The following is a 23,242-nucleotide window of genomic DNA, read 5'->3' as shown; positions in this document are numbered from 1 at the left end:
TGTGTATGTCTACCTCCTCTCATTTTTTTAAATGTCTATCTCCCTACACCATATATATATGTCTTTCGCTCTACAATATATATGCATATACATGTCTATCTTCCTATACCATATATCTATGTCTATCTCCCTACACTATATATATGTCTATCTCCTTACACCATATATATTTATCTCCGTACAACATATGTATATATATTTATTTCTTTACACAACAAAATGTCTTATTTCTTATTACTTATATATATGTACGCCTATCTACTTCTCTCATCTCGTATTTCGAGAAAGACAACCAAATATTTTTATTTTTGGCCTAACATATGGCTTTTATAAGCAATTTATATCCAGCGTCTGTCTAACTAATTAGACCAAAAAGATGACTTAATCTAGTTAAGAGTCCCTTTGAAGAACTAATTGATCACACAAACATTACTCAACTAAGGTAGCCACATATACGCACGCGACAAGGATTACTCAACCACCATGCTCGAACCATTCAGGCCATTTTCTTGTCTCAAACAGCAAGACACACGTACACCGCTTACTTAGATAGACCTCTTGGCTAGCAGCTAATTTGGTATTAATAACTCTCCAGCTAAAATAAATTCTAGCTAGAGAGTGAGAGACAAACTTTAGAGGTAAAAATTTGCTTGATATTTGCGACATTTTTGAAAAGTCCAATATGCAAGTCAGACGAGCCCATCAATAATGAATCCAATAATACTGGGTCCAATAAGGTAGTTAGACGGATTCACGAGGCCTTGAAATAGACTAACGAGTGAGCCTATGGGCCATTAGCCGGATCACCCCGCAACCGAGTTCGATCCCAGCCAGTCAGCCAAACGGGTGGAACCAAGTAAATATTAAACCAGTCAGAAAGACGGTTACTACTCCCTAAAAATTAGAGACGCAACCAACTTGAATGAGTCCAATGGGTGACGTGGACGGAGGGCAACAGTACTGAAGACAAATGATAAAAGAAACCATACGGTAGACGCAGGGCATCGAACATTCGATACTCACACTACTCACTCAAGCAGACAGTCGTCCTGTCTAAACTTTTCTCTTAAGCCTCACCACCGTAGTTGTTTCTTTAGTCTATCTGTTCGCTTGTCCACTCATTCGTCCGGCTACCATTTAAGTTTCATTTATTAATATATTTATCCAGCAGGGTGGGATAAATAATCCCATGCAGGTGAGATTTTTTTTATCGTTTTTTTAATTTTAATTTTATTAATATATTTTTTAAATTTAATAAGAATTTAAAGGAAATAATTATCACATATTTATTTATACATTTTTTTTATCAAAAACTTATTCATTAAAATCAGTGAAAATGTATAATTTTGAATTATTATACATAAGTTTTTAAAATTTAAAATATTATTAATTAAATAATAGTTACTTAAATTTATTCTAAGAAAAAAAAATATGAGAATAAAATTATATATTATTTTTAAATTACTAAAAAATTTATATAAATATTTTTGAAAATTAATATTTATATTAAATTAGTGTTTAAGATAAATAATTTTATATTATTCAAGTATTTTTATTTTACTATTTTAATTATTTATTAAATAAAAAATATGACAAAATATTTTATTATATATTTATGATGTATTCTTAATTATATATAATATATTATTTTTTTTTTGCTACGAATTATTTATTTTTATTTATTTATTATTATATATTTTAATTTTAATTTATTATTATATATTTTTATTTAATTTATTTTTTTTTTCTAAAAGAAAATAAATAAAATAGTACAGTCCATTCTTAAACCAAACACAGGATTACTTTCAGCATAATCCAATCTTGTCCAGTCCAGTCCAATCCAGTCCAATCCTGCGTACCAAACGGGCCCGCAATACCCTTTAGCGATTCTTAATTGAGGAGTGCTACCGTTAACTCGTGTTACATTTCTTAGTCAACCTCCACGCCCGAAAATATATGTCGGAATATTTTTTTTAATTTTTTTTTTACGGGGGTGTTCGTTATGCTTATAACATCATCCCTATAAATTTTTGAAAATTTTGAAATAGTTTACCGTGTCGAAAATACGTTTGAAATTTTTTGAACGTGCGAGGTAAATTGGAATATTAGGAACTCTTTTTTTGGTACTGTAAACTATTCGGAATTTTTCAAAAGTTTACATAGATGAACTGTAACTATAACGAATACCGCTATAAAAAATATTTGAAAAGAATATTTCGATATGTGATTTCGAACATAAAAATTGATTAAAATATTATAATAAAAAGATGATAATTAACACTCTTGCTTTTAATTATACGAGGTGATTATTATGGAGAAATAGAGCTAACAAGAATAGAAGTGACCGAAAGATAATTAATTGACTAAAGAAAGCAAAACATATGACACTTATTTATTGGAGGGACTGGGTTGGAATAAGAAAATTGACTAAAGAAAGCAAAACATATGTCCCTTTGCATTTATGGGAGTTCTCCTTTTATTTTGTAATGCCACCTAAGTGGTTATATGCCATCTTATCCATCTTTATATCTCACAAGTTATCCAAAGAGGCTCGTCAAATTCACCCCTAAGCTCATCCCCAACTTGGTCCTCATCATTAACTCCAACGTTAAGACCTCTCATTGCCACGTCAACACCAGAAATCCACGTAGGCGTCCCATTTTCATAGCCACTACACGTCAGCCTCTTCAACCCACTGCCATCCAACCTCATCACGAACAAGTCTCCGTACGGCTGAAATTGATTAGGCCACGACACCGGCTCCGCCGTCACGCCGCTCAAGTTAGCCGCGAACAACAGCCATTCGCCGCTCTCGCTAAAGCACACGTGGTTTATCCTCTCCTTGTCCACCTCACTAGATCCTTCAGGCCCTGCCACGTGGATCCTCCTCAGCTCGGACCCGTCTGGTTTGATGACGTATATGCTGAATGTAGATACGTCACTGGGATTGTGTCTATTTGATGAGAAAGCAATGAGGTCGCCTTTAGGGGACCAGCTAGGCATGGTGTCAATCCATGGACCGTCTGTTAACTGTCGTATACCACCTTCAAACTCGCCGTTAACCGCGTCTACGATGTAGAGATTCTTATGGCCAGAACGGCCGGAACGAAAGACGACGGATTTTCCGTCAGGGGAGCAAGAAGGGAAAGCGTTGTTCCCTGTGTGTTCTTCGGTGAGGATTTTCAAATCGCAGGGGATGATTGTGTGTTCACGATAATCACCGTAAAGATCTGAAAGATCAAATGTGATTCGTGCAATCTGGACCGTTACTTTGGCTGACTGAAAGACTGGTCCAATAGAAGTGTATATGACATTCTTCTCAGCTGGACTCCACGAATTGTAGAATACTGTACGCCCTTTGAGTAATGTCCAACGTTTTGAACCGTCCATGTTAACGATCCATAGGCCACCGCCGTTATCGTTAAACTCATGGTTGATTGCGACGAGATCACCGTCAGGCGAGACGGAGGGAAACGAACCGTTAACTCTCAACATTCGGAGTTCTTTCACCGCGGACGTCACCTGATCCAAGCGCGGAATCTTTGAAACGCCATTTGCACACGACTGACCTCGAAACCGGTGGTACCCCAGAGATTGAGAGTCCGGCGAGACGAACGGGTTGTAATGGTGGATATTCGGGTTGAGTGTCTCGGTAATCGGAGTAAAAGTGTTTGACTCCACATCGAAGATCTCAATGTGGCGGAATTTAGTGCTGTGCCGTCGTGTAGCTACGGCAACTTTTCCGCTGTCGTGCATAGCTGCTGGAGTAAAGCAGTGGAGACCGGATGGCGTGACTCGAATCGGAGCGATTGGAAACTCCGTAGTCGAAGAGAGATTTTCTGGAAAATCAACTCTGAAAATGCTCCACCAACCATCATCGGCTTTACGATGAAAGTAAATGGCGGAATCACCGGACCAAGAAGGCCAACCACCTCGTTCGGAAACGACTACTCTGTTTTTAAGATCGGATGAATCGAATACAACAATATCAGTGTTGAGCTCATTAAACTCGCCGCCCCAAGTGCGGGATCCGTACGAAGCGACGGCGACGAATTTACCAGAGCTGGAAACAGCAGGGCTGTAATCCACACATCCGTACGGGGTCAATCTGGTAATTTCACCCTTATCTTGAACCAGAGAAGCAGAGTATAAAGCGGACCAGCTTTTAAAAACGGATTCAGGCTTTTCATGAGCAGATATGAAGTAAAGCCTATCTTTTTTGATAATAGGTCGGTCATGGAAGAGGCTATCGGAGACGGAAGGCAATGGTCTGGGGTGAGGAAGTCCCGGACGAGTGAGGTAGATTCGAGGGGAACCTGTTCTCTCGGATACAAAAACGATGGTGTTGGTATCGTCTTCTTCGTCGAGGAATTGAGCGTTGAAGTTGACGGAGTGGCCATCGGTGAGGCGGCGTTCTGGGCCAGTGAGTTGATGAGATTGGAGCTTGACAGTGAAGATATCGAAGCCGTATTCAGGCCTTCCTACAGTGGTGAAGAGGATGGTGCCATTGGGTTCCATTGAAGTAGCAGCAGCAGAGAGAGAGAGTGGAATAGTAAGAGAAGAGTGTGGTGGTGAGGACTGAGGATTAAGAGGATGAATGTAGTATTTATACATAAATATATAAATATTATATATATCAGATTAAACTTTAAAGAGATATATGATACGGTGTCGTAAGTGATGACGAAGTTCTGTGTGTGCTTTTAGAATTGCTTTGTTTAAATATTCGGTTCACATTAGCTATGTGAGCACTGGCTAGCTTGTTTCTGCAATATGGTGGGAGTTGTTGTGTTAGGAGACACACAATGACAAAAAAAAAAAAAATTGTTGATAATTACTGAAAGAAGACTGGTTTTTTTTATTTCGGTTTTTAGTACAAAGAAGACTGGTTTTAAATTTTTAATATCTCAATTTATAAAAGTCAAGATATTGTATGTGGCGTGTCGTGGGTTACAAGGAAAGGTGTTCTTGTTTGTGTTGTTTTAAGATTGGAGATGATATAGCAGGGGATGTAGCTCACATGGTAGAGCGCTCGCTTTGCATGCGAGAGGTACGGGGTTCGATACCCCGCATCTCCAAATTTTTACAATTTTTTAATATAATAATTTTAAAAAGAAAAAATGCTTAAGAAGAATTTGCACCACAAATCCTTATTTTATTTGTATTATTACTAATAATACTAAAAATCAAATATTTAAAACTCAGTTTTTTTTTTATCATTTTGTTGATACCTACTCAGTTTTTGTTAGTTTAATGGACACATGTAGTATACAAATTAATTACCTTATTTTCTTTCCATTTATTAATTTATAAAAATTAAATAAATTGATTAAACTTGATCTAAACCGAAAGAATCAAGATATCGTCTCACCCTTCAACCTAAAAATTAATCCCCTCAAACTCATAAATCGAACCTCAATAATGAGCATGCCCCAAAATTAATGGTGAATTGGGCTGATTGGTGGTGTTATGAGTAAAAATAAAATCTTATATATGTAAAGATTGTTGAGACAGAAAGAAAATGAAGAAAGATAAAAAAAAAAAAGCATTTCATTGATTGAACAAGATTACAGAGTTCAAGTATCTATACAAGAGCTGAAACTAAAAGAGAAGTTGACTAATTGAAAACAGTTAATAACCGAATGAAAAGATATAACTGAAAAATACAATTGGTTTATAACAACTCAACTTCTTTTCCCTTAACATAAAACACTTAGTTTGTATCTAAGCTTTGGAAAGTAATTGCTGAATATAGGTTTGGTGAGGCAGTATGCAACTTGGTGGTCTGCTAGAACATGAGAGATTTGGATTTCTTTGTTGAGGACTTTGACACGAACAAAGTATATGTCAATCTCAATATGCTTTGTTCTAGCATGAAGAACCAGCTTTGCTGCTAACATAACAGAATTGAGATTGTCACACAAACTGAGGGAGAGAGAGGACATCAATTGAAGTTCTGAGAGAAGAGATGGATCCATGTGATTTAAAAAACAATTGCTGCCATGCTTTTGAATTCAAATCCAGTGGAAGACTTAGAAATGGTGCTTTGTTTCTTTGACAGCCAAGCCACTAAATTTTCTCCCAAAAATACACAATAGTCAATTGTTGATCTTCTATCATCAAGATCGGCTTCCCAATCAGCATCTTAATAGGCTTGAAGATGAAGAGAAGACACAAAATTCATTTGCAGGACATAATTTAAAGTTCCTGCCAAGTATCTCAGATCTTTTTTACTGCTATCTAATGGTTTTTTTTTTTTTTTTTTTTTTTTTTTGCATAAATTGGCAAACCTTGTTAACACTGAAAGCAATCTCTGGTCTGATTATGCAAGCATAATGGAGAGCACCAACTATAGATCTTTAAAGAGTTGGGTCTGCCAAAGGGTCACTGCCATAATGAGAGAGCCTTAATCCATTATTCATGGGAGTGTTTTGTGTCTTTACACCCTGCATTTCAGCTTTACACATAGAATATCTTGAATATATTTTTTGTTCAGAAAGTAGAGTCTCTATATCATTTGAAATAGCTTGAATGCCTAGAAAATATGATAAGGATCTAAGATCCTTTAAAACAAAAGTTTTGCTCAAAGTTTTTACGAAAGTGGAGACAACTCTGTCATTATTGTAAGTGATGAGAATATTATCTTAATAGGTAAGAACATAGAGAATGAATGTAGATGAAGTTTTAACACAGAGAAATGAGTCTGACCTTTTTGAAATAAAATCAAGCTTAAGTAGAATAGTGAATAATTTCTTAAACCAAGCCCTTAGTGCATGTTTTAAGCCATAGAAGGCTTTGGTAAGTTTGTAAAATTTATCAGGATGTTCTGGATCTATGAAACTAGGGGGTTGCACCATGTAAATTTTATCTTACAAATCATCATTTAGAAATGCATTATTAACATCCAATGCCTTATGCACCACCTTTTTGGAATAGCAATTGTAAGAACAATCTGAACGATAACTGGTTTTATGACTAGACTAAATGTTTTATTGTAATCAATTCCAGTCTCTTGATGATACCCTTTGGCAATTAATCCAGCTTTTTATTGGGGGATTGTGTCATCTGCATTTTCCTTTATCCTATATACCTATTTACACCCTATAGGAGTTTAACCATCAGGAAGAGGTTCTAACACCCAAGTTTTGTTTTTGACTATTGCATAAGACTTAGTGTTCATAGAAGCAATCCACTTGCTATCTTGCATAGCAGATTTGATAGATTCTTGATGTAGAGAAGCCATAAGGACCTTAGGGTTAGTGATACCAGTTGGACCTTGTGCAGTTAGGGTGATTATTAGTTGCTACAGTGATTAGTGTAGCAGTAGTAGTGGTGGGAAGTTGTATCTCAGATGTGGTTTGAGGAAGAGACACTTGTTGTGGAGTGGGAGAAGTCGGGAGAGGCTCAGGTTGGGAAGTACCAATGATGAAAACAAGTTCAGTTTGTGGTTGAGGAGGATTTGGTGGTGGTGGCATAGGATGTGGTGGTTGGGTGGATTAGTGGGATTTGAAGGGTGAAAACTAGTATTGAAGGTAAGAATTATGGTGGAGATGTTAAGAGAGGTAGGAGTTGGATTGGTGGACAGAGAAGAGTTGGATTGATCCATAAATGCTGCTTGTGAAAAAAGAAAAATAAATTCATCAAATAAGAGATGTATAGTCTTCTATCTTTAGACAGAGATTTCTACCCTTTATGGGAGAGGCTATAGACTAAAAACACACATAGTAAGGACCTGTATTGGAGCTTAACCCAATTATAGGGCCTGATGTTTGGATATCATAGTGTAATATTCTAGAAATTTAGATTGTAATTATTTAAAGCATATTTTATAAAATATAGAGTAATATGAGTGTTATCTCAATTTTTTCCACATAGGTAAGATTAATGTCACATGAAGTACAACCTGTAAGTAAGAGGACTAAGTCAACATGAATAACGTACCAGTTGATGAAGAGTCGAAATGATCAAATAGGACAAAGAGACAACAAAATGGCCAACCAAGAGGGTCTGGCCGGACCACCCCTAGCCGACCATAGTGAAGCATTGGCCAACGAGCCTCTAGCAAATGGTAGGCCAGTCAGCTTCCTCTCTGGCAAACACAATTGGTGTCTCTAACTTTCACCCTGGACAGACAGTGCTTCACTCTCAGCTACAAATTCACTCCAACAACACACGAAAGTAGGGGCTCAACTTCAGATATTTACTTATTCTTTAAGAAAGATTAATGGGTTATTTTCTCTGTATTTAATATGTGAAAAGTTGGTGATATCTCCTCATTTCAAGGGATATTAACCTACTTTGGCTTAAATCTTCTGTAAGCTTTCTCATATAAAGAGCACCAGGCTAAACCAAAAAGTTCTAAATTCTTACAAAAAAGGCTCATTTATTAATTAACAAAAATTTGCATTGACAAAGAGATAAACATTTTGAAAGAATACAAACAGAAAATTCTCTCGATCGTATTGTACCTATGTTCTTCTTCTTTTTTTTTTGCTGAAAATTGTACTTGTGTTCTTGCTCAATCATAAAGAAGTTTACGGTGGGTTTCCAAAATTGGAGTAGAACCTTAGATCACATCAATCTATCAGACTTAAACTAATATAATTCTTGATATTAATTTTACATTTTTCTTGCTTTATTTGATTTCTCTATTGTACTTTGTTTTCTCCTCAATTCTTAGATTGTGTTTTGCTGATATATTCTTTCTTAATTTGAATTTGAGTTAGTTTTAATTCTTCACATTAGTTTAAATTTTCCCACAGAACATCAATACGAAAATGAACCAAAACCAAGCTAAGCTCTCAAATCAAAATGAACTCCAATCAAAATCAAAATGAACATTTTAAGATGTAATTTGAACATTTTACAACCTCAAAATGCCATACTCTACTCTTCTATCTCAAGCTCCACAGTTGTAGAATACTATTCCGTAAATTTTTTGAACTCCAATCAAATTCAAAATCTTCCCCTGATAAGGGTACAATGAAAAAATCTCACAACATACCATCGATGCATCCTGCAACAAGTAGATGATTTTCTGGAGAGATGGTAGATGGAACGTATTTGACAAACTGAGTTTCTAATCCGCGTTCCTTCAACCACATCATCCTACCCATGTCAATAATTTGTTTGCACTTAAACCCGAGTACCGCTCTTTCAACTGCTTTCATATTCCTTGTCATTTCTTCGACTCCCTTATTCCCACTAAAATTAGTTCCCCTGGACAGTAAGATGTGTATAACAAATCATTGTTCAGACAATATGAAAGGAAAATGGGCAGTGCCATCCAGAAACATCATTATGGTTCAAAACATATTAGAAAAAACATACATGGATTGTGGCTGGAAATTGTAGTTAGTTACATCAGCAAGATCTGAACCATGATCAGCATCGACTGCCCAACTGGTAAACCATGTAATTGCATGGAATACTTCCTTTGTGATCCCCAAATTTGAAAAGTACTTCTTATCTACAGCGAGCCAAATTTCTCACAACCAGTCAGTTCAAAGCAAAAGAATTCAGATTACTACCCAATAAATATTTGTAATACATGACCAGTTGGTTACTTATGTAGTTTTTCCACTGGCAAAGATGATGGCAACATGTAGCTATAGCTAAGCCTCTCAGTTTCGGGTCCACAGTAAACCCTGCTACGGTTTCTTGGTTAAAGTTCTCCGCAAGGCAACATCTAAGGGTCAAATCTGCAGCAATAGAGTTGCTTTATAATACAACTGAAACAACTATTGTGGACATCACATGTAACTGCTAATGTACATGATTACCTGTTGCAGGTCCACAAAGATGTTTACCAATGGCCAGGTATGGAAACCCCCTTAGAGACTCAACAGCACTCAAGTTTAAATCTTCAACTGCACAAGAAAAGTGGGATGGAGACTACATACAAGCATAGCATCCATCTACAGTCTACAAGCAGGCAAATAAGGTTGGCTGAATAATTTCAGAAACCAAAATCACTTCAAAGCTATGTTATCTTCTCCATCATTCACATCACTAAAGTGATATTTTCCATAAAATAGGAAGAAAAAAAAAGGTAGTAAAGTGAAAAATTCCTAACTTTTCCCAAGAACAGAAAATTATTTGGAAGGAGACTTGACTAAACAAGAGAACAGCTTAATTTGAATAACAGAAGTAGATAATGTACTTTTACAAGTAATATATTGTTGAGAACAACTCAACAAGCATCCATTCAAACATTTCTGATATATTTTTTTGACTACACACAACATTTGGAATATCAAAACTTAAATGAAGGTAGGACAGATAATGGGACTTTCCTTTGGGAAAAAAAAATGAAAAGAAGAGAGTTAAAGAAAAACTTACTGTCAATTCTCAAACGCTCTAATATCAACTTCTCTTTCTGTCGCAAGGATCGATCAGCCTAGAAATAGCATTGACATAAAATAAGACAATAAATAAGGTCTAAACTACAAAACATCTTATAACTTTTATTACAAGGAAATCTAAGCCTAGGATGAAGATTGCATTTGATTCATATTCAAACCAACTAACCTTAAGCTTGTATGACTTTCTCTCCACCAAAAACACCTTTTCAATACCGTAACAATCAGCCAGCATTTGTGTCAAGTACCCTCTACCAGCTCCAAACTCAACCACTGCAGGGACAATGCTGCTATCACCTAAAGACCCTTCAAGCTCACACCTCTCACTCCCATTAGAACACTTCAATATTCCAACTTCTTCCAAGTTACCAAGAATCGAAGCCTGTTGCGCAACATGCTTTTCTTGAAATGGCAATTTCCTGCGAAGAAACTAAATTTTCTTTTTCACAAACTAAAAGACCTTAACAAACTCACGAAAACAATAAACTTTCCAACTCATATATACCCATCAAATTCTCTTTTAATCCACTTTTCACAAGCTTCAGGGATTTTGTACGAGTCCCGAATGTCCTTACAAACCGACTCATGAATACACTCAATCTTCTCAATTAGTTTGCAAAATTGAGATACGCTCAAGCTATGAACAGCATTCCTCTTAAGCTCTGAAGTAACATGTTCGGCAACACCAGAATCTAGCTTATCATCAGGCAATGCTAAGTTTCCATTTGAAGCTGTGATTGTTCGGTCCTCTTCTGTGGATCCTTCTGTGCCAGAATTTATACCTTTTTGGTAGAAGGCTTGGACAGTCAAGGACTGAACTTGTTTCATGTATGGGCATCTCTTTACATGGCTTTCAAGATTTTCTTTGAGTACGGAGCTGTAAAGGAAAACAAACAAGAGATTTACAAAAAACAATTCAGAGATAGAGAAGAGAGCTGTCAAGATTGAAAGAGCAATAATATTAAAAGGACTTACTGGGAAGGGTCTATAGGGCATGGGATCCACTGGTCGTCGGACCTGGGAGTGTGGTTACCGCAGAACCTATCACATAATCAGAATTTGAGTAAGATGGAATATAAGGAATCAAAGAATGGAGAAGAGAGTGAATAATATCTCACAAGGACTCGTTGAGAAGGGTGTTAGCACAAAATCGATTCTTTTTGGGAAGCCAGAAACTGCAGCGCTTCTTCTCCATTTTTGGTTTGCTGCGAGCTCGCCTGGTTCAGAGTTCACCCCTCCTTGAGTAAACGGCGCTTATTTTCGGGGAGTTTTTCCATAAATACAATTTTTTTTTTAATGTTTTATTTACATTTTTTTTTTTGACGTAGATGTTTTATTTACATTTTGATGACCTATAAATTTCATTTTGCTTATAAATTTAATTTTTCAAAAATACTATTTTAAAATTTCATGTTTAGTAATCATAATAATGCTTATTAAATTAAGTATTGTAATATCATTATAGGGCAAGACTATGGTAGGAACTAGCAAAAGTTTCCTACGGCTAGGGAACTTTTTTTGACCATTGATTTTAGATCATGTGGTTATTATGATATAAGGTGTATACTCTTACGATAAGACTGCTTGTATACCATTAAAACTTTATATATATTATAATAATATTTAATTATATATTTATTTTAAAAAATAAAATAATATTAATAATTAAAAATTTATTAATTTTTAATTTAAATTATTATTTTTTTAAGTTAACTCTCATGTAAATCTTCATAGTTTCCGCACCAATATTACTATTGCTCTATTTTTTTTTTTTTGGAATTACTCCATATACTGTTTTTTTAACTTTTTTTTTTTTTTTTAAAAAAAATTTAAGGTTTGGGTTTCTAAAGTGGTTTCTCCGGTGGTTTCTATGTAGGTTGTTATACGATTTTTTGTTGCAATTTAGGTTGCAGCGCTAGTTGCAATAAGAATTTTAATATAGAATTCTTTAAAAATGCAAAAAAAAAAAAAAACTATTTTGAAGTGTAAAAATGAAAACCCCCTTTTTTTTTCTCACTCGATATATTAAACTAGTGTTTTTTTTTTTCATTTTTTTATTTCTTTTTTTTTTCTGGGAATTTTTTTTTCTTTTATTCATCAATGAATTTTAGAGGTTTTTTTTTATCAAGTCATTTTTTTTTATCAATTTTGACTGTTATATTACGTTGTCTTATTATTATTATTATTACAAAGTGATTTGGATCACTCAAGAATTTACAATAAAAACATCAATAATTGGAGTGGGAATCTCTATTTTTCTTTCATTTTATTGATTAATAGATTTTATGAGTTTCTAGATTAGCATTTTTTTTCATCGTCGAAGTAGCTGCCGGTGTCGGAAAAGTCGTCAAAGCTGCTGTTGGCACCGGAAAAATCGTCGGAATTAGTATTGTCGCCAAAAAACTCATCGAAAAAATCACCAAGACTTAGTGATTTTTTCGATGATTTTTTCTTTGTGATTTTTCCAGTGATTTTTTCAGCGACAATGCCAATTTCGACAACTTTTTTGGCGCCAGCAGCAATTCCGACAACTTTTCCGATATCGGCAGCTGCTCTGACAATTTTTCTGGTGCTGACAGTCTACTTCAGTAACTTTTCCGGCACCAATACCAAATAAAACTACCTAAACAAATAAAAATATTAAATATAGGCTTTGAAAACCTAATTTACATATATATGACATATCAAATATCATAAAAATACCTAAAAATAGAAAAATGTTATATAAATTGGTCAAACTTAAAAGTGTCATATTTAAGTAATCAACTTTTAAAATTTCTTAGTGAGTATAATTTCTTCTTTTGTTATATGATAGTGTATATTATTGTTATTGGAATATTATATAAATTTTTAAAAATTTGTAAATAATTTATAGTATTACAAATGTAATGAATTGCTTTTAATGAAATATTAATTTTTTTTTTTTAAAACACCCATAAATTTTTTATTTATTGAAATAAAGTAGTTTTATTTTTTATTATTTTTTTTTTTTAAAAAAAAATTAGCTGTAATGTAGTACACTGATATCAAGTGTACAATTTTTTTTTTATTCTTATTGGTGAGTTTAACTTCCTTATGGCATGAGGTAAAAAGAGAGGAGAGTACACTAGATTTTCCCTATCATTATATACCAAAACTAATGTAATCTTATTTCGATTACACTTCATTACAAAGAAAAAAAATATTTTAATAAAAATATAATAAAAATAAGTCAAAGTCTATATTACTTTTTGTTTTTTAAAATATTTTATAATTTTATAATAAAAGCAATAGGATAATTTTAGTCAATACATATTTTATTCCATTACATTTTCATACCAAATCAAACACAATAATTCTGATTACAATATTCATTCCAACTACAAACCAAATATTGTAATCAATTTCTATTACCATTGTTATTCCATTCCATTACCATTACTATTATCATTACCATTACATTACATCAAACCAAACACCACCTATGTTCTTTTTAACTGTTTAACTTCATTTTCCAAAAAATTATCTTCTTCTACTTCCCTTTTGTTTTCGTTTATTATCAAAATCTTTTCCTCCGTAAGTGTTCCTGTCCCTATGTTTTCTCCAACATTGGCGTGTCTCCACTGAATCCCAATGACTGCTTTATCATGTTTCCTCATATATTATGTAACCAGTTTCTAATGGAACCTTTCATGAACCATCTGAATTCCATTCTCTCCCTCACTGATGAGGAGAGTTCGATATTAACCCTTCCTGATGTACCAAATTCTTCACCTGCACCATGACTTGTCCATGTGCTACTAGCTCGTGTTCTTACTGAAAAAACAATTTTTAGGTCGGGTTTCTATGATTAAATATCGAGTCACTGGAAGGGACGCTTTCCGTTACAATCACTGACTACAAAATAGACCCATTTCACATTGCATTTGGTTGTGAAGGAGATAAACGTTGAGTCTTTACAAGAAATTATAATCATCTAATCATTTTATATGCGCTAGGTGTTCTGTAAAATATCACAAAGGAAGATATGATCTACAATCCTTTTTTGATTTAAATTTACCACTTGCCTTTCCTTAGCAAGTCTTCTGCTTTGGCTGAGGCTCTTGGCAACACAATTGGAGAATTCATAAGTCTTTGAAGATTCTACTAATGAAGGATGGGTTTCTTTTTTGTGTGTCCGAGTCAAACTCTCTATCCTTAAACTACTACCCCGAGGACCAATGATTCACTTACTAAAAATTAGGAATGAATGTTGGATCGAATACAGCTATAAAAGACTCCCTAAATTTTACTTCAAATGTGGATGTATTAGTCATCTTTTGAGCAGCGTGTTTCTTTTATGGAGCGTATTGATAGTAGAAATGATGATGACCTCCCTTATGGTCCATGGCTCAAAGGTGCAAAACTCCCAACAAACAGCTACGATCGATACCATGCAGATTTCTCTGAAGGTAATGCGTGGCCTTTTATCATGAGGCTTGCCTACAACGCTCTCACAATTAGTCACCCTGGCTTGCTTGCGCGGGGTATAGCTCAACCATGACCGCTGTTTGAAGGAGAACACTCAATTCCACAGAAGCCTTCATTTGGATCCCACTCGATCAATACCAATCTACTCAGTAACCCTCTTCCAAATGCTTTTAATACCAAGTTCTTAATAGCAATAACCACTGCATCTATTTCACCTTTGCTGCCAACCATTAACATAGCCATTTCCACCATTCTACCAATAACACTGACTGTAATGCCCTAAATAATTAGGCACGCTACCCAAAAAGATTATGAAACCCTAATCCCCTAACCGGGATTACTAATTAAAAACAGCGCAGAATTTAAAGTTTTATATTAAACAGACTGAAAATAAACTTGTAATATATTTAAAATTTTTCAAACATAGTTGGGATCCCAAAAATATTTACAAAATTATTACAAGCTCTTTCTTACTAGCCGACCTAAGCGGCAAAACAGAATACAAAAGTCAACACTGTTAGACCCATAACCCGCTTGGTCTGAAGTGGCATGAACATGTACATTCTTCGCCCTGCTCCTGAAACTCATGGCTGATCAACTAATGCCTTACCCTTTCCCCGCACAAGAGAGCACCCGTGAGCCAAGCCCAAGAAGACAAGATAAATCATAACAAATATATTATGCTCATTCACATATGTCTGTATAGCACAAACCTGATCATTATTTCATCATGCCCATTTATGTCTACGTGGCGTAGACCTATGTGTTGCGCTCACACATCTAATTAAATCTACGTGACGTAGATCCACGTGTTACTCTCACACGTCTAAATACATTAAGGCCTTAGAAGCGGTTCATCTCGGTTATGAGTACCGAGTCCAACCTGATTATGCCTTGAGCACATAATCCTTAAATCTCATTTCAATTAACATGGCATGGCATTTATACACATATATCACTAGGGTAATAACCCTAGGCTATTAGACCGTTCCTATTAGGGTAATAACCCTAATCCCGGTTACTTAACATTCATACATATCATTCTCAACATAAGTGCCACTGCGCATACTCTACGTGCTAATCACTGTCTTACCTTTTGTCCCGCAATAGTAGAGATTCCAAATCCCCGGGTGCTCCTGACCAGGTGCTGGTAATCCTGGTCACAATACCGGGATTTACACAAATAGGCTTAATCCCTAAATCTCACTTCCACAAAAATATAAAATTGGCATCCAAATCACATATAATCACATAGAGCTCGAAAAGAGCTTTCCAACGGTATAAAGAACGTCCCAAACGGAGTCCCGAATCAAAAGTTATGGCAAAAACAAAAACTTAAAAAAAAAATAATCTGTCATTATCGTGGTCGCGACCATGGTCGCGACCACTGGGTTTAAAAACCCAGAAAACCCAAATTTCAGCTTCGAAAATATGCCAAACTCACCCCCAATTCAACCCAAACATGCATATAACTCAAAATCATGAAATAGAGCTGCTAGCATATCTCAGAGGATCAAAAACACATATCTCATGCATCAAATCCAAAAATTCAGATTACATAAATGACTTAAAACTCATGCTCAACTCATCAAAATCTCAAGTTCAAGAACATGAACTCAATCCAACACAAACCTAATAAAAATCCAGCAGCATAACACCATTTTAACATGAAAATCCAACTAAAAATACCATACAACCTCAGCCCAAGCTCAACAACAAAGCATACAATAAATAGAAGCTCAATTGCACAAGATTAACAAGCTTAAACTAATCAAAGAAACCACTATTATGCAACCTTTCTTAATCATCATCAAGAACATGCAATTCACAAACCCAAACATGCTTTTACCCACAATATTTCAGCAATTAAAATAAGGTTAAGATCATAAAAACTACCTTGATTCTCAACAAAACAAGAGCAATGATCTTCCTCCAAAATCAAGCTTCAATCAAACCAAAAACCAAGCTTTTTCTTCAATAATTCAAGTTTTGAAAAACAAAAGGGTAAGAGAGGGAGAGGGAGAGGGTGAGAGAGAGAATTAACCAGAAATTATCAATCTATTTTCCTCAAAATTCATTTTTAACAAACTTAGAAAATAAAGGTCTAATGACCAAATGCCCCCATGGCTTAAATCCACACACACTCACCCACACAAGGGTAATTTTGCCATTTCACACTCAATTATATCCAAATAAATTTCAGATTATCATTCATCAAATAAAATGCCAAATAATCAATCCAATTTACATTTCGGGCCCGAACCCGGTTCGGCCCGAAATTCCCGGGTGTGACTATACCGTGCTAACCTGTCAGAACACACCTGAAAAGACAACACAGGCATACTATATAATAATATAGTTCTATTAAGCACGTAATTAATTTAATCTCAACAATTTACCCTTCTCGGGTCATAATTACCAAAATGCCCCTGGCTCACTAACGAGGTCTTTAATATATTAAAATTCATATAAAATCACATATATTAAATTATATAATAATATAATTTCCTCAATTATACATAATTATCTAGTTAGGGTTTTGCTAATCCATTTCTTAATTCCGGGTATTACAATTACCCCCTCCTTATAGAAATTTCGTCCCGAAATTTACCTGAACAACTCCGGATATTTCTGCTGCATATCCGTCTCGAGTTCCCAGGTTGCCTCTTCTACTTTATTGTTCCCCCACAGTACTTTCACCAGTGCCACTGTCTTGCTTCTCAAGACTTTTTCTCTTCTATCAAGTATTTGCACTGGTTGTTCCTCGTATGACAAGTCCGGTTGAAGTTCCAATGCTTCATAACTCAGAACATGGGACGAGTCTGAGACATATTTTCGAAGCATTGAAACATGAAACACATTATGTACAACAACTGCCGGGGGCATAGCCAACCTGTACGCTACTTGCCCTATCCTCTCAAGGATTTCAAAAGGTCCAATGAACCTCGGGCTAAGCTTTCCTTTCTTCCCAAAGCGTTTTATGCCTTTCATCGGAGATATTCGGAGAAATACCATGTCCCCGACTTGAAAATCAATATCTCGACGCTTTGGATCGGCATAACTCTTTTGCCTACTCTGAGCCGCGAGCATTCGCACTCTAATCTTATCAACTGCCTCACTTGTTTTCTGAACAACTTCGGGACCCAAGAACTTTCTTTCACCCACTTCATCCCAGTGAATGGGCGATCTACATTTTCTTCCATACAAAAGTTCATAAGGAGCCATCCCGATTGTTGCCTGATAGCTGTTATTATAAGAAAACTCGATCAGGGGAAGGTACTTTACCCATGATCCTTCAAAGTCAAGCACGCATGCCCGTAGCATGTCTTCTAAAATCTGAATGGTCCTCTCGGATTGTCCATCCGTCTGAGGATGAAAAGCTGTGCCGAACTTTAACCGAGTTCCCATAGCTCGATGCAGACTTTCCCAGAATCTGGATGTAAACATCGGATCTCTATCCGATACAATGGACTTTGGGACACCATGCGGTACGAACAATTTCTCTCGACATATAACTCAAAGATACCGATCAATGGAGAAGTTCGTCCGAACGTAAAAAGTGAGCGTACTTTGTAAATCCGTCCACTATGACCCACACAGAGTCAAACTCGTCCCGTGGTTCTAGGCATACCTACCACGAAATCCATAGTTATATCTTCCCATTTCCATTCGGTATTTTCAGCTTGCAAGAACCCCGCAGTGTCGCCGGTGTTCGGCCTTCGATTCGTCGACACGTAAGGCACTTTGCAACATACTCAGCGATGTCATTCTTCATACTTGGCCACCAAAACATGGCTTTTAGGTCTTGGTACATCTTTGTCGACCCTGGATGAACTGAATAAGGAGTCGTGTGAGACTCATCCATGATTTCTTTCTTGATGTTCTCATCCATAGGCACACAAATTTGATTCCCAAATCTCAACATTCCCGTTTCCTCCACTGAAAAATCACTAGCCTTCCCGGCCGAAACCCTAGCTCGGGTTTTTATCAATTCTGAATCTTGCTTTTGTGCTTCTTTAATTCTCTCTAAAAGAGTGGATTGTAGGGTAATATTAGCCAATTGCCCCACAACCAACTCAATCTGACCTCGAGTCATTTCATTTGCTAACTGTCGGGAGATTTGCTTCATAGTACTCAACTGACTCTGACCTTTTCTACTCAAAGCGTCAGCAACCACATTGGCTTTACCAGGATGATAAAGGATCTCACAATCATAATCCTTCACCAATTCTAGCCAACGTCTTTGTCTCATATTCAAGTCCTTCTGGGTGAAGAAGTATTTCAGACTTTTATGATCAGTGTATATCTCACATTTCTCGCCATAAAGGTAATGCCGCCAAATCTTTAGCGCAAATACCACTGCTGCGAGTTCTAAATCGTGAGTAGGGTACCTCTGCTCGTACTCCTTTAACTGCCGAGAAGCATAAGCTATTACCCTCCCAAACTCGCATAAGCACACGCCGAGACCCTGTCTCGAGGCATCACAATATACCACAAACTTTTCCTTATCTGAAGGAAGAGTTAGTACAGGAGCGGTAATCAAGCGTTGCTTTAACTCCAGGAAACTTTTCTCACACCGATCAGTCCAAACAAACTTCTGGTTCTTTTGGGTCAGCTCCGTTAAGGGTACAACGATCTTTGAGAAACCCTCAACGAATCGACGATAATAACCAGCCAAACCCAGAAAACTTCTGACCTCCGTAGCTGACTTCGGTGCTGGCCAATCCCGAACAGCTTCAATTTTGACCGGATCCACCATGATCCCATCTTTATCCACTATGTGCCCCAAAAATGAGACACGAGATAACCAGAATTCACACTTTTTGAACTTAGCATAAAGCTTGTGATCTCGTAATCTTTGCAAAACCGCTCTGAGATGTAACTCATGCTCTTCTTCGGTCTCAGAGTACACCAAGATGTCGTCAATAAACACAATCACGAACCTATCCAGGTAATCTTTAAACACCCGGTTCATCAAATCCATGAATGCCGCCGGGGCATTAGTGAGTCCAAAAGACATCACAAGAAATTCATAGTGTCCATACCGAGTACGAAACGCAGTTTTTGGGATATCTTCCTCTCGAATTCTCAGCTGATGATAGCCTGAACGAAGATCGATCTTGGAAAAGACCGTCTTCCCCTTCAGTTGATCAAACAGATCATCAATTCGAGGTAAAGGATACTTGTTCTTAATGGTAAGCTTGTTCAACTCCCGGTAGTCAATACACATTCGCAGGGTTCCGTCTTTCTTCTTCACAAACAAAACCGGAGCACCCCAAGGTGAGTAGCTCGGTCTAATGAATCCCAGATTCAATAATTCTTGCAACTGTATCTTCAATTCCTTCAACTCAGCTGGAGCCATTCTGTACGGTGCCTTAAACACTAGATCCACTCCCGGAGCCAATTCAATAACAAATTCAATCTCCCGCACAGGTGGCAATCCCGGTAGATCTTCTGGAAAGACATCAAGAAACTCGCATACCAATCTCGTATTTTCAGGCCCTGATGTCACAGGTTGGCTAGTGTCCACTGCAGTAACTATGAACCCTAGACAACCTCTACCCATCAGGTCTTTAGCTTTCAACAATGCATTTTCACACCATCAATAATATTTACTTCTGCTGGTTTTCTCCACCCCACTGCCACTCTCTCAAATGCCAACAAGAAAAACACATCACCAAACCTTAATGTCAAGAGGCCAAATGATGCTTTCTCAATGAGAAAAATGTTGAAGAGATGTTGTGGTATTAAAGAAACAACCTCTTCCTCATTGTCAAGGGAAGAAAGTTTGGAGATTCTAGTTTCTAACTCTTTGGCTTTTGGTTTCTCAAATGACTCAATTGTGGAGGTTGTTGTGCAATCTCGCAACTCATCATGAAAATCCTTAGTCGGAATGCACGGGTTTTGGGGAACCCGAGTGCATTTAGACATCTACGATTGCTTGTTCAACAACAATCGCCCCATGTTTTGTTTCTCATGGAAATAAATCTCCGTGTTAATTTGATTTCTTGTCTCCAACAATCTTTACATTTCTCGAATGGTATTGAAGCTCCTAGGGCGGGGCTTAGTGGTGGCCTCATGCTCCTATGGAATGATGATATTGATGTTACTTTGTTAAACTATGGATCCACTTTCTTTGATTGCTATATGATGTTTAATGAAAGCCCGAGCTTCCATTTTACTGGTTTTTAGGGTGCACCTGAAACAAGTAATAAGTCTGCCTCTTGGACTCTTTTTCAACGCTTTGCTGATGTTGATCCACTCTAACCTTAGTTAACTATTGGAGATTTCAATGAAATTCTTTCCAACAATGACAAATCTGGTGGGTGTCTCCAAAATGAGTCTCAAATAGTATGAATTTTCTAAAAACAATGAATTAAACACATAAAGCTGTAGAAAACCTTACATTAATGACAGCGGAATAATATGACTCTTTCTGTTCAGATCTCTAACCCTTGATCATTTCTATTGCAGAGTACGATCAAGATTTGAACCTGGTTTTTCCCTTCAGGTGACAAAAGTCTACACAATCTTCCACACTATCTTGAGTATTGCCTTGAATTTTGTGGGCAATTACTCATTCACTATAGGGTTCAAAATTCTTGAGAAGAAGAAGAGAAGAATTAATAATAGAGAGATCTGTTTATTTTCTCTTTGTCTGACAAAAAGTGTCAATTAATGTTATGAAAATAAGAGCTATAATATTCTAGCTATATGGTAGCTATTAGGGTTATGTTTTAAATTAAAAAAAAAAAATTGACTTTATTTGAACCTCCTTGGTTGAATTCTTCATGGGCCCAATGGGTTTCAATTTTGCTATTTTATTGAAATTTATCTTTCTTTTCACAAATACCATCTTTTAATTCTAGCTCTATAAATGTCAATTCTATCTGGTTAATAATTATAATTAATTATCAAATAAATTTTTTATTTAATTTATTTATTAATTAAACCTTTCAAAGTCTCTTAATTAATAAAAAAACCTTATATTCCCTTTTTCTTCTCAAATAAGCCTATAGATTAATAAAATCAATTAATTGAGTCTACAAGACAATATTATCTCACCTAATGTGAGGACCATGGGCCTATATAATCAAGCTCCCAATAAGTAGTTCTAGAATTTATCGAGTAAATTCTCTATCTTATTAATTCCTCTTGACTCCACTATAAATTCGAAATTGCACTCTTGATTATATAGAACGCTTTATACTAAGTACAGATACACAATAAATTATCCATTGTCTCAATCCAAATAATCAATGATCCTCTATTGATGATTTACATCGAGTAGGGAGAATTTTACTATTTTACCCTTCAATGTAATTTATCCTTAAAATACTTAGCTACTTGTAAATGATATTCTAGTAAACTAATATAATTACTAAAATAAGTAATCTACCATTTAAACTCGTTTAGACAAGCTCTAAGGAAACCATCATGTCATTTTTATGTATTTATAGAAGCTACAGATTCTATATCTATGATTAGCGCTCCCACTCAATTACAGTACCGTATTCTTAAGATGTAAGTGTTGGGACAATCCAATTGGTTAGCTTCAACGAACAAGTCAAAGAATACATGTAATACACTTAAACTTGAACCTAACCATCTTAGGATTGAGATCATTGATATAAGATTAACTAAGTGATATTTACCTAGAAAAGATATTACAGTAAGTTTATGATATCTTTTCCACTGTGAATATCGGTCTAGTCCAATGTATAACCATACATTCAATACAAGCTTACTTTGCTAATGCCTTAGAAAAGACATTCCACTGTATGAGTGTAAGTAAACCAATTTTTTGATTTCTCATATCAGTGTAAATCTAGTGTACTGATAAATCATGAGACTAATTAGTTTAATCACATAATCGTGATTATTTTTCACCGTGTAGACAACACAATAATCATGAATATCAATGTGATAAGGATTTAATAAAATTTGTCTATCAAACATATGATTATAAAATAAAAATGTGAACCAAGCATTACACAAAATAAGTAATAAATAATTTTCGTTCTTTTATTGATAATGAAAATCAAGATTACATTAAAATAGGGTTTTAGTTAGGGCACAAAACCCAACAAACTCCCACTTGCACTAACTTAAAACAAACAATACATTTTAACTAAACCCAAATTTTCTCTGTGCTTTTCAAATGCAGTCTTTGTCAATGTCTTGGTGAATGGGTCAGCTAGGCTGTCTTTAGTACCAACCTTTTCTACCAGCACATCTCCTCTAGCTACATATTCCTTGATGATGTGGTATTTCCTCCAAATGTGTTTACTCATCTTGTGGCTTTGAGGGTCTTTACTGTTGGCAATTGCACCGGTGTTGTCACAAAGTAACCGCAGTGGTTTTGAGGGTCTTTACTGTTGGTAACCCTCCTTCGGGTTAGTTACCACCGTCTTCCGCACTATGATTGAGTA

At 35.8% G+C, this 23,242-nt stretch overlaps 2 protein-coding genes and 1 non-coding gene across 4 annotated transcripts; 1 reads left to right on the top strand and 2 right to left on the bottom strand.

The window, feature by feature from the left end:
- Positions 1-2,341: 2,341 nt before the first annotated feature.
- Positions 2,342-4,680, bottom strand: LOC133031798 (uncharacterized). Its single transcript, XM_061105477.1, has one exon. It carries the CDS (start codon positions 4,612-4,614, stop codon positions 2,524-2,526), a length of 2,091 nt encoding a protein of 696 aa, XP_060961460.1. The 5' UTR covers positions 4,615-4,680; the 3' UTR covers positions 2,342-2,523.
- A 325-nt stretch (positions 4,681-5,005) lies between these two features.
- Positions 5,006-5,078, top strand: TRNAA-UGC (transfer RNA alanine (anticodon UGC)). Its single transcript has one exon. It is a non-coding gene; the product is annotated as a tRNA-Ala (tRNA).
- A 3,716-nt stretch (positions 5,079-8,794) lies between these two features.
- Positions 8,795-11,656, bottom strand: LOC133031923 (tRNA:m(4)X modification enzyme TRM13-like). Of its 2 annotated transcripts, none has more exons than XM_061105700.1 (9): positions 11,480-11,656; positions 11,337-11,402; positions 10,867-11,238; positions 10,531-10,780; positions 10,342-10,399; positions 9,783-9,869; positions 9,567-9,701; positions 9,331-9,469; positions 8,795-9,219 (listed from the first exon to the last, which is right to left on the bottom strand). In XM_061105700.1, exons 1-9 carry the CDS (start codon positions 11,554-11,556, stop codon positions 8,994-8,996), a joined length of 1,410 nt encoding a protein of 469 aa, XP_060961683.1. In that variant the 5' UTR covers positions 11,557-11,656; the 3' UTR covers positions 8,795-8,993. The 2 variants fall into 2 exon arrangements, with proteins under 2 accessions (XP_060961683.1, XP_060961684.1); XM_061105701.1 differs by having other exon boundaries at positions 9,078-9,219; positions 9,556-9,701; positions 11,480-11,650.
- Between the last annotated feature and the right edge of the window lie 11,586 nt (positions 11,657-23,242).

Source organism: Cannabis sativa, chromosome X (genome assembly GCF_029168945.1).
Source record: "Cannabis sativa cultivar Pink pepper isolate KNU-18-1 chromosome X, ASM2916894v1, whole genome shotgun sequence".
NCBI classification, from domain to species: domain Eukaryota; kingdom Viridiplantae; phylum Streptophyta; class Magnoliopsida; order Rosales; family Cannabaceae; genus Cannabis; species Cannabis sativa.
Note: the sequence above shows the minus strand (reverse complement) of the source record. Positions and strands in the feature narration are given on the sequence as shown.

What these genes read in the sequence shown, in the direction of transcription:
- LOC133031798 (XM_061105477.1), bottom strand. Translation starts at nt 4,614, where the DNA reads ATGTATAAATACTACATTCATCCTCTTAATCCTCAGTCCTCACCACCA.
- LOC133031923 (XM_061105700.1), bottom strand. Translation starts at nt 11,556, where the DNA reads ATGGAGAAGAAGCGCTGCAGTTTCTGGCTTCCCAAAAAGAATCGATTT. An exon ending in ACCCTTCTCAACGAGTCCTT is followed by an intron (nt 11,403 to 11,479) that starts GTGAGATATTAT and finishes ATTATGTGATAG; the next exon opens with GTTCTGCGGTAACCACACTC. An exon ending in CCAGTGGAAAAACTACATAA is followed by an intron (nt 9,470 to 9,566) that starts GTAACCAACTGG and finishes GGCTCGCTGTAG; the next exon opens with ATAAGAAGTACTTTTCAAAT.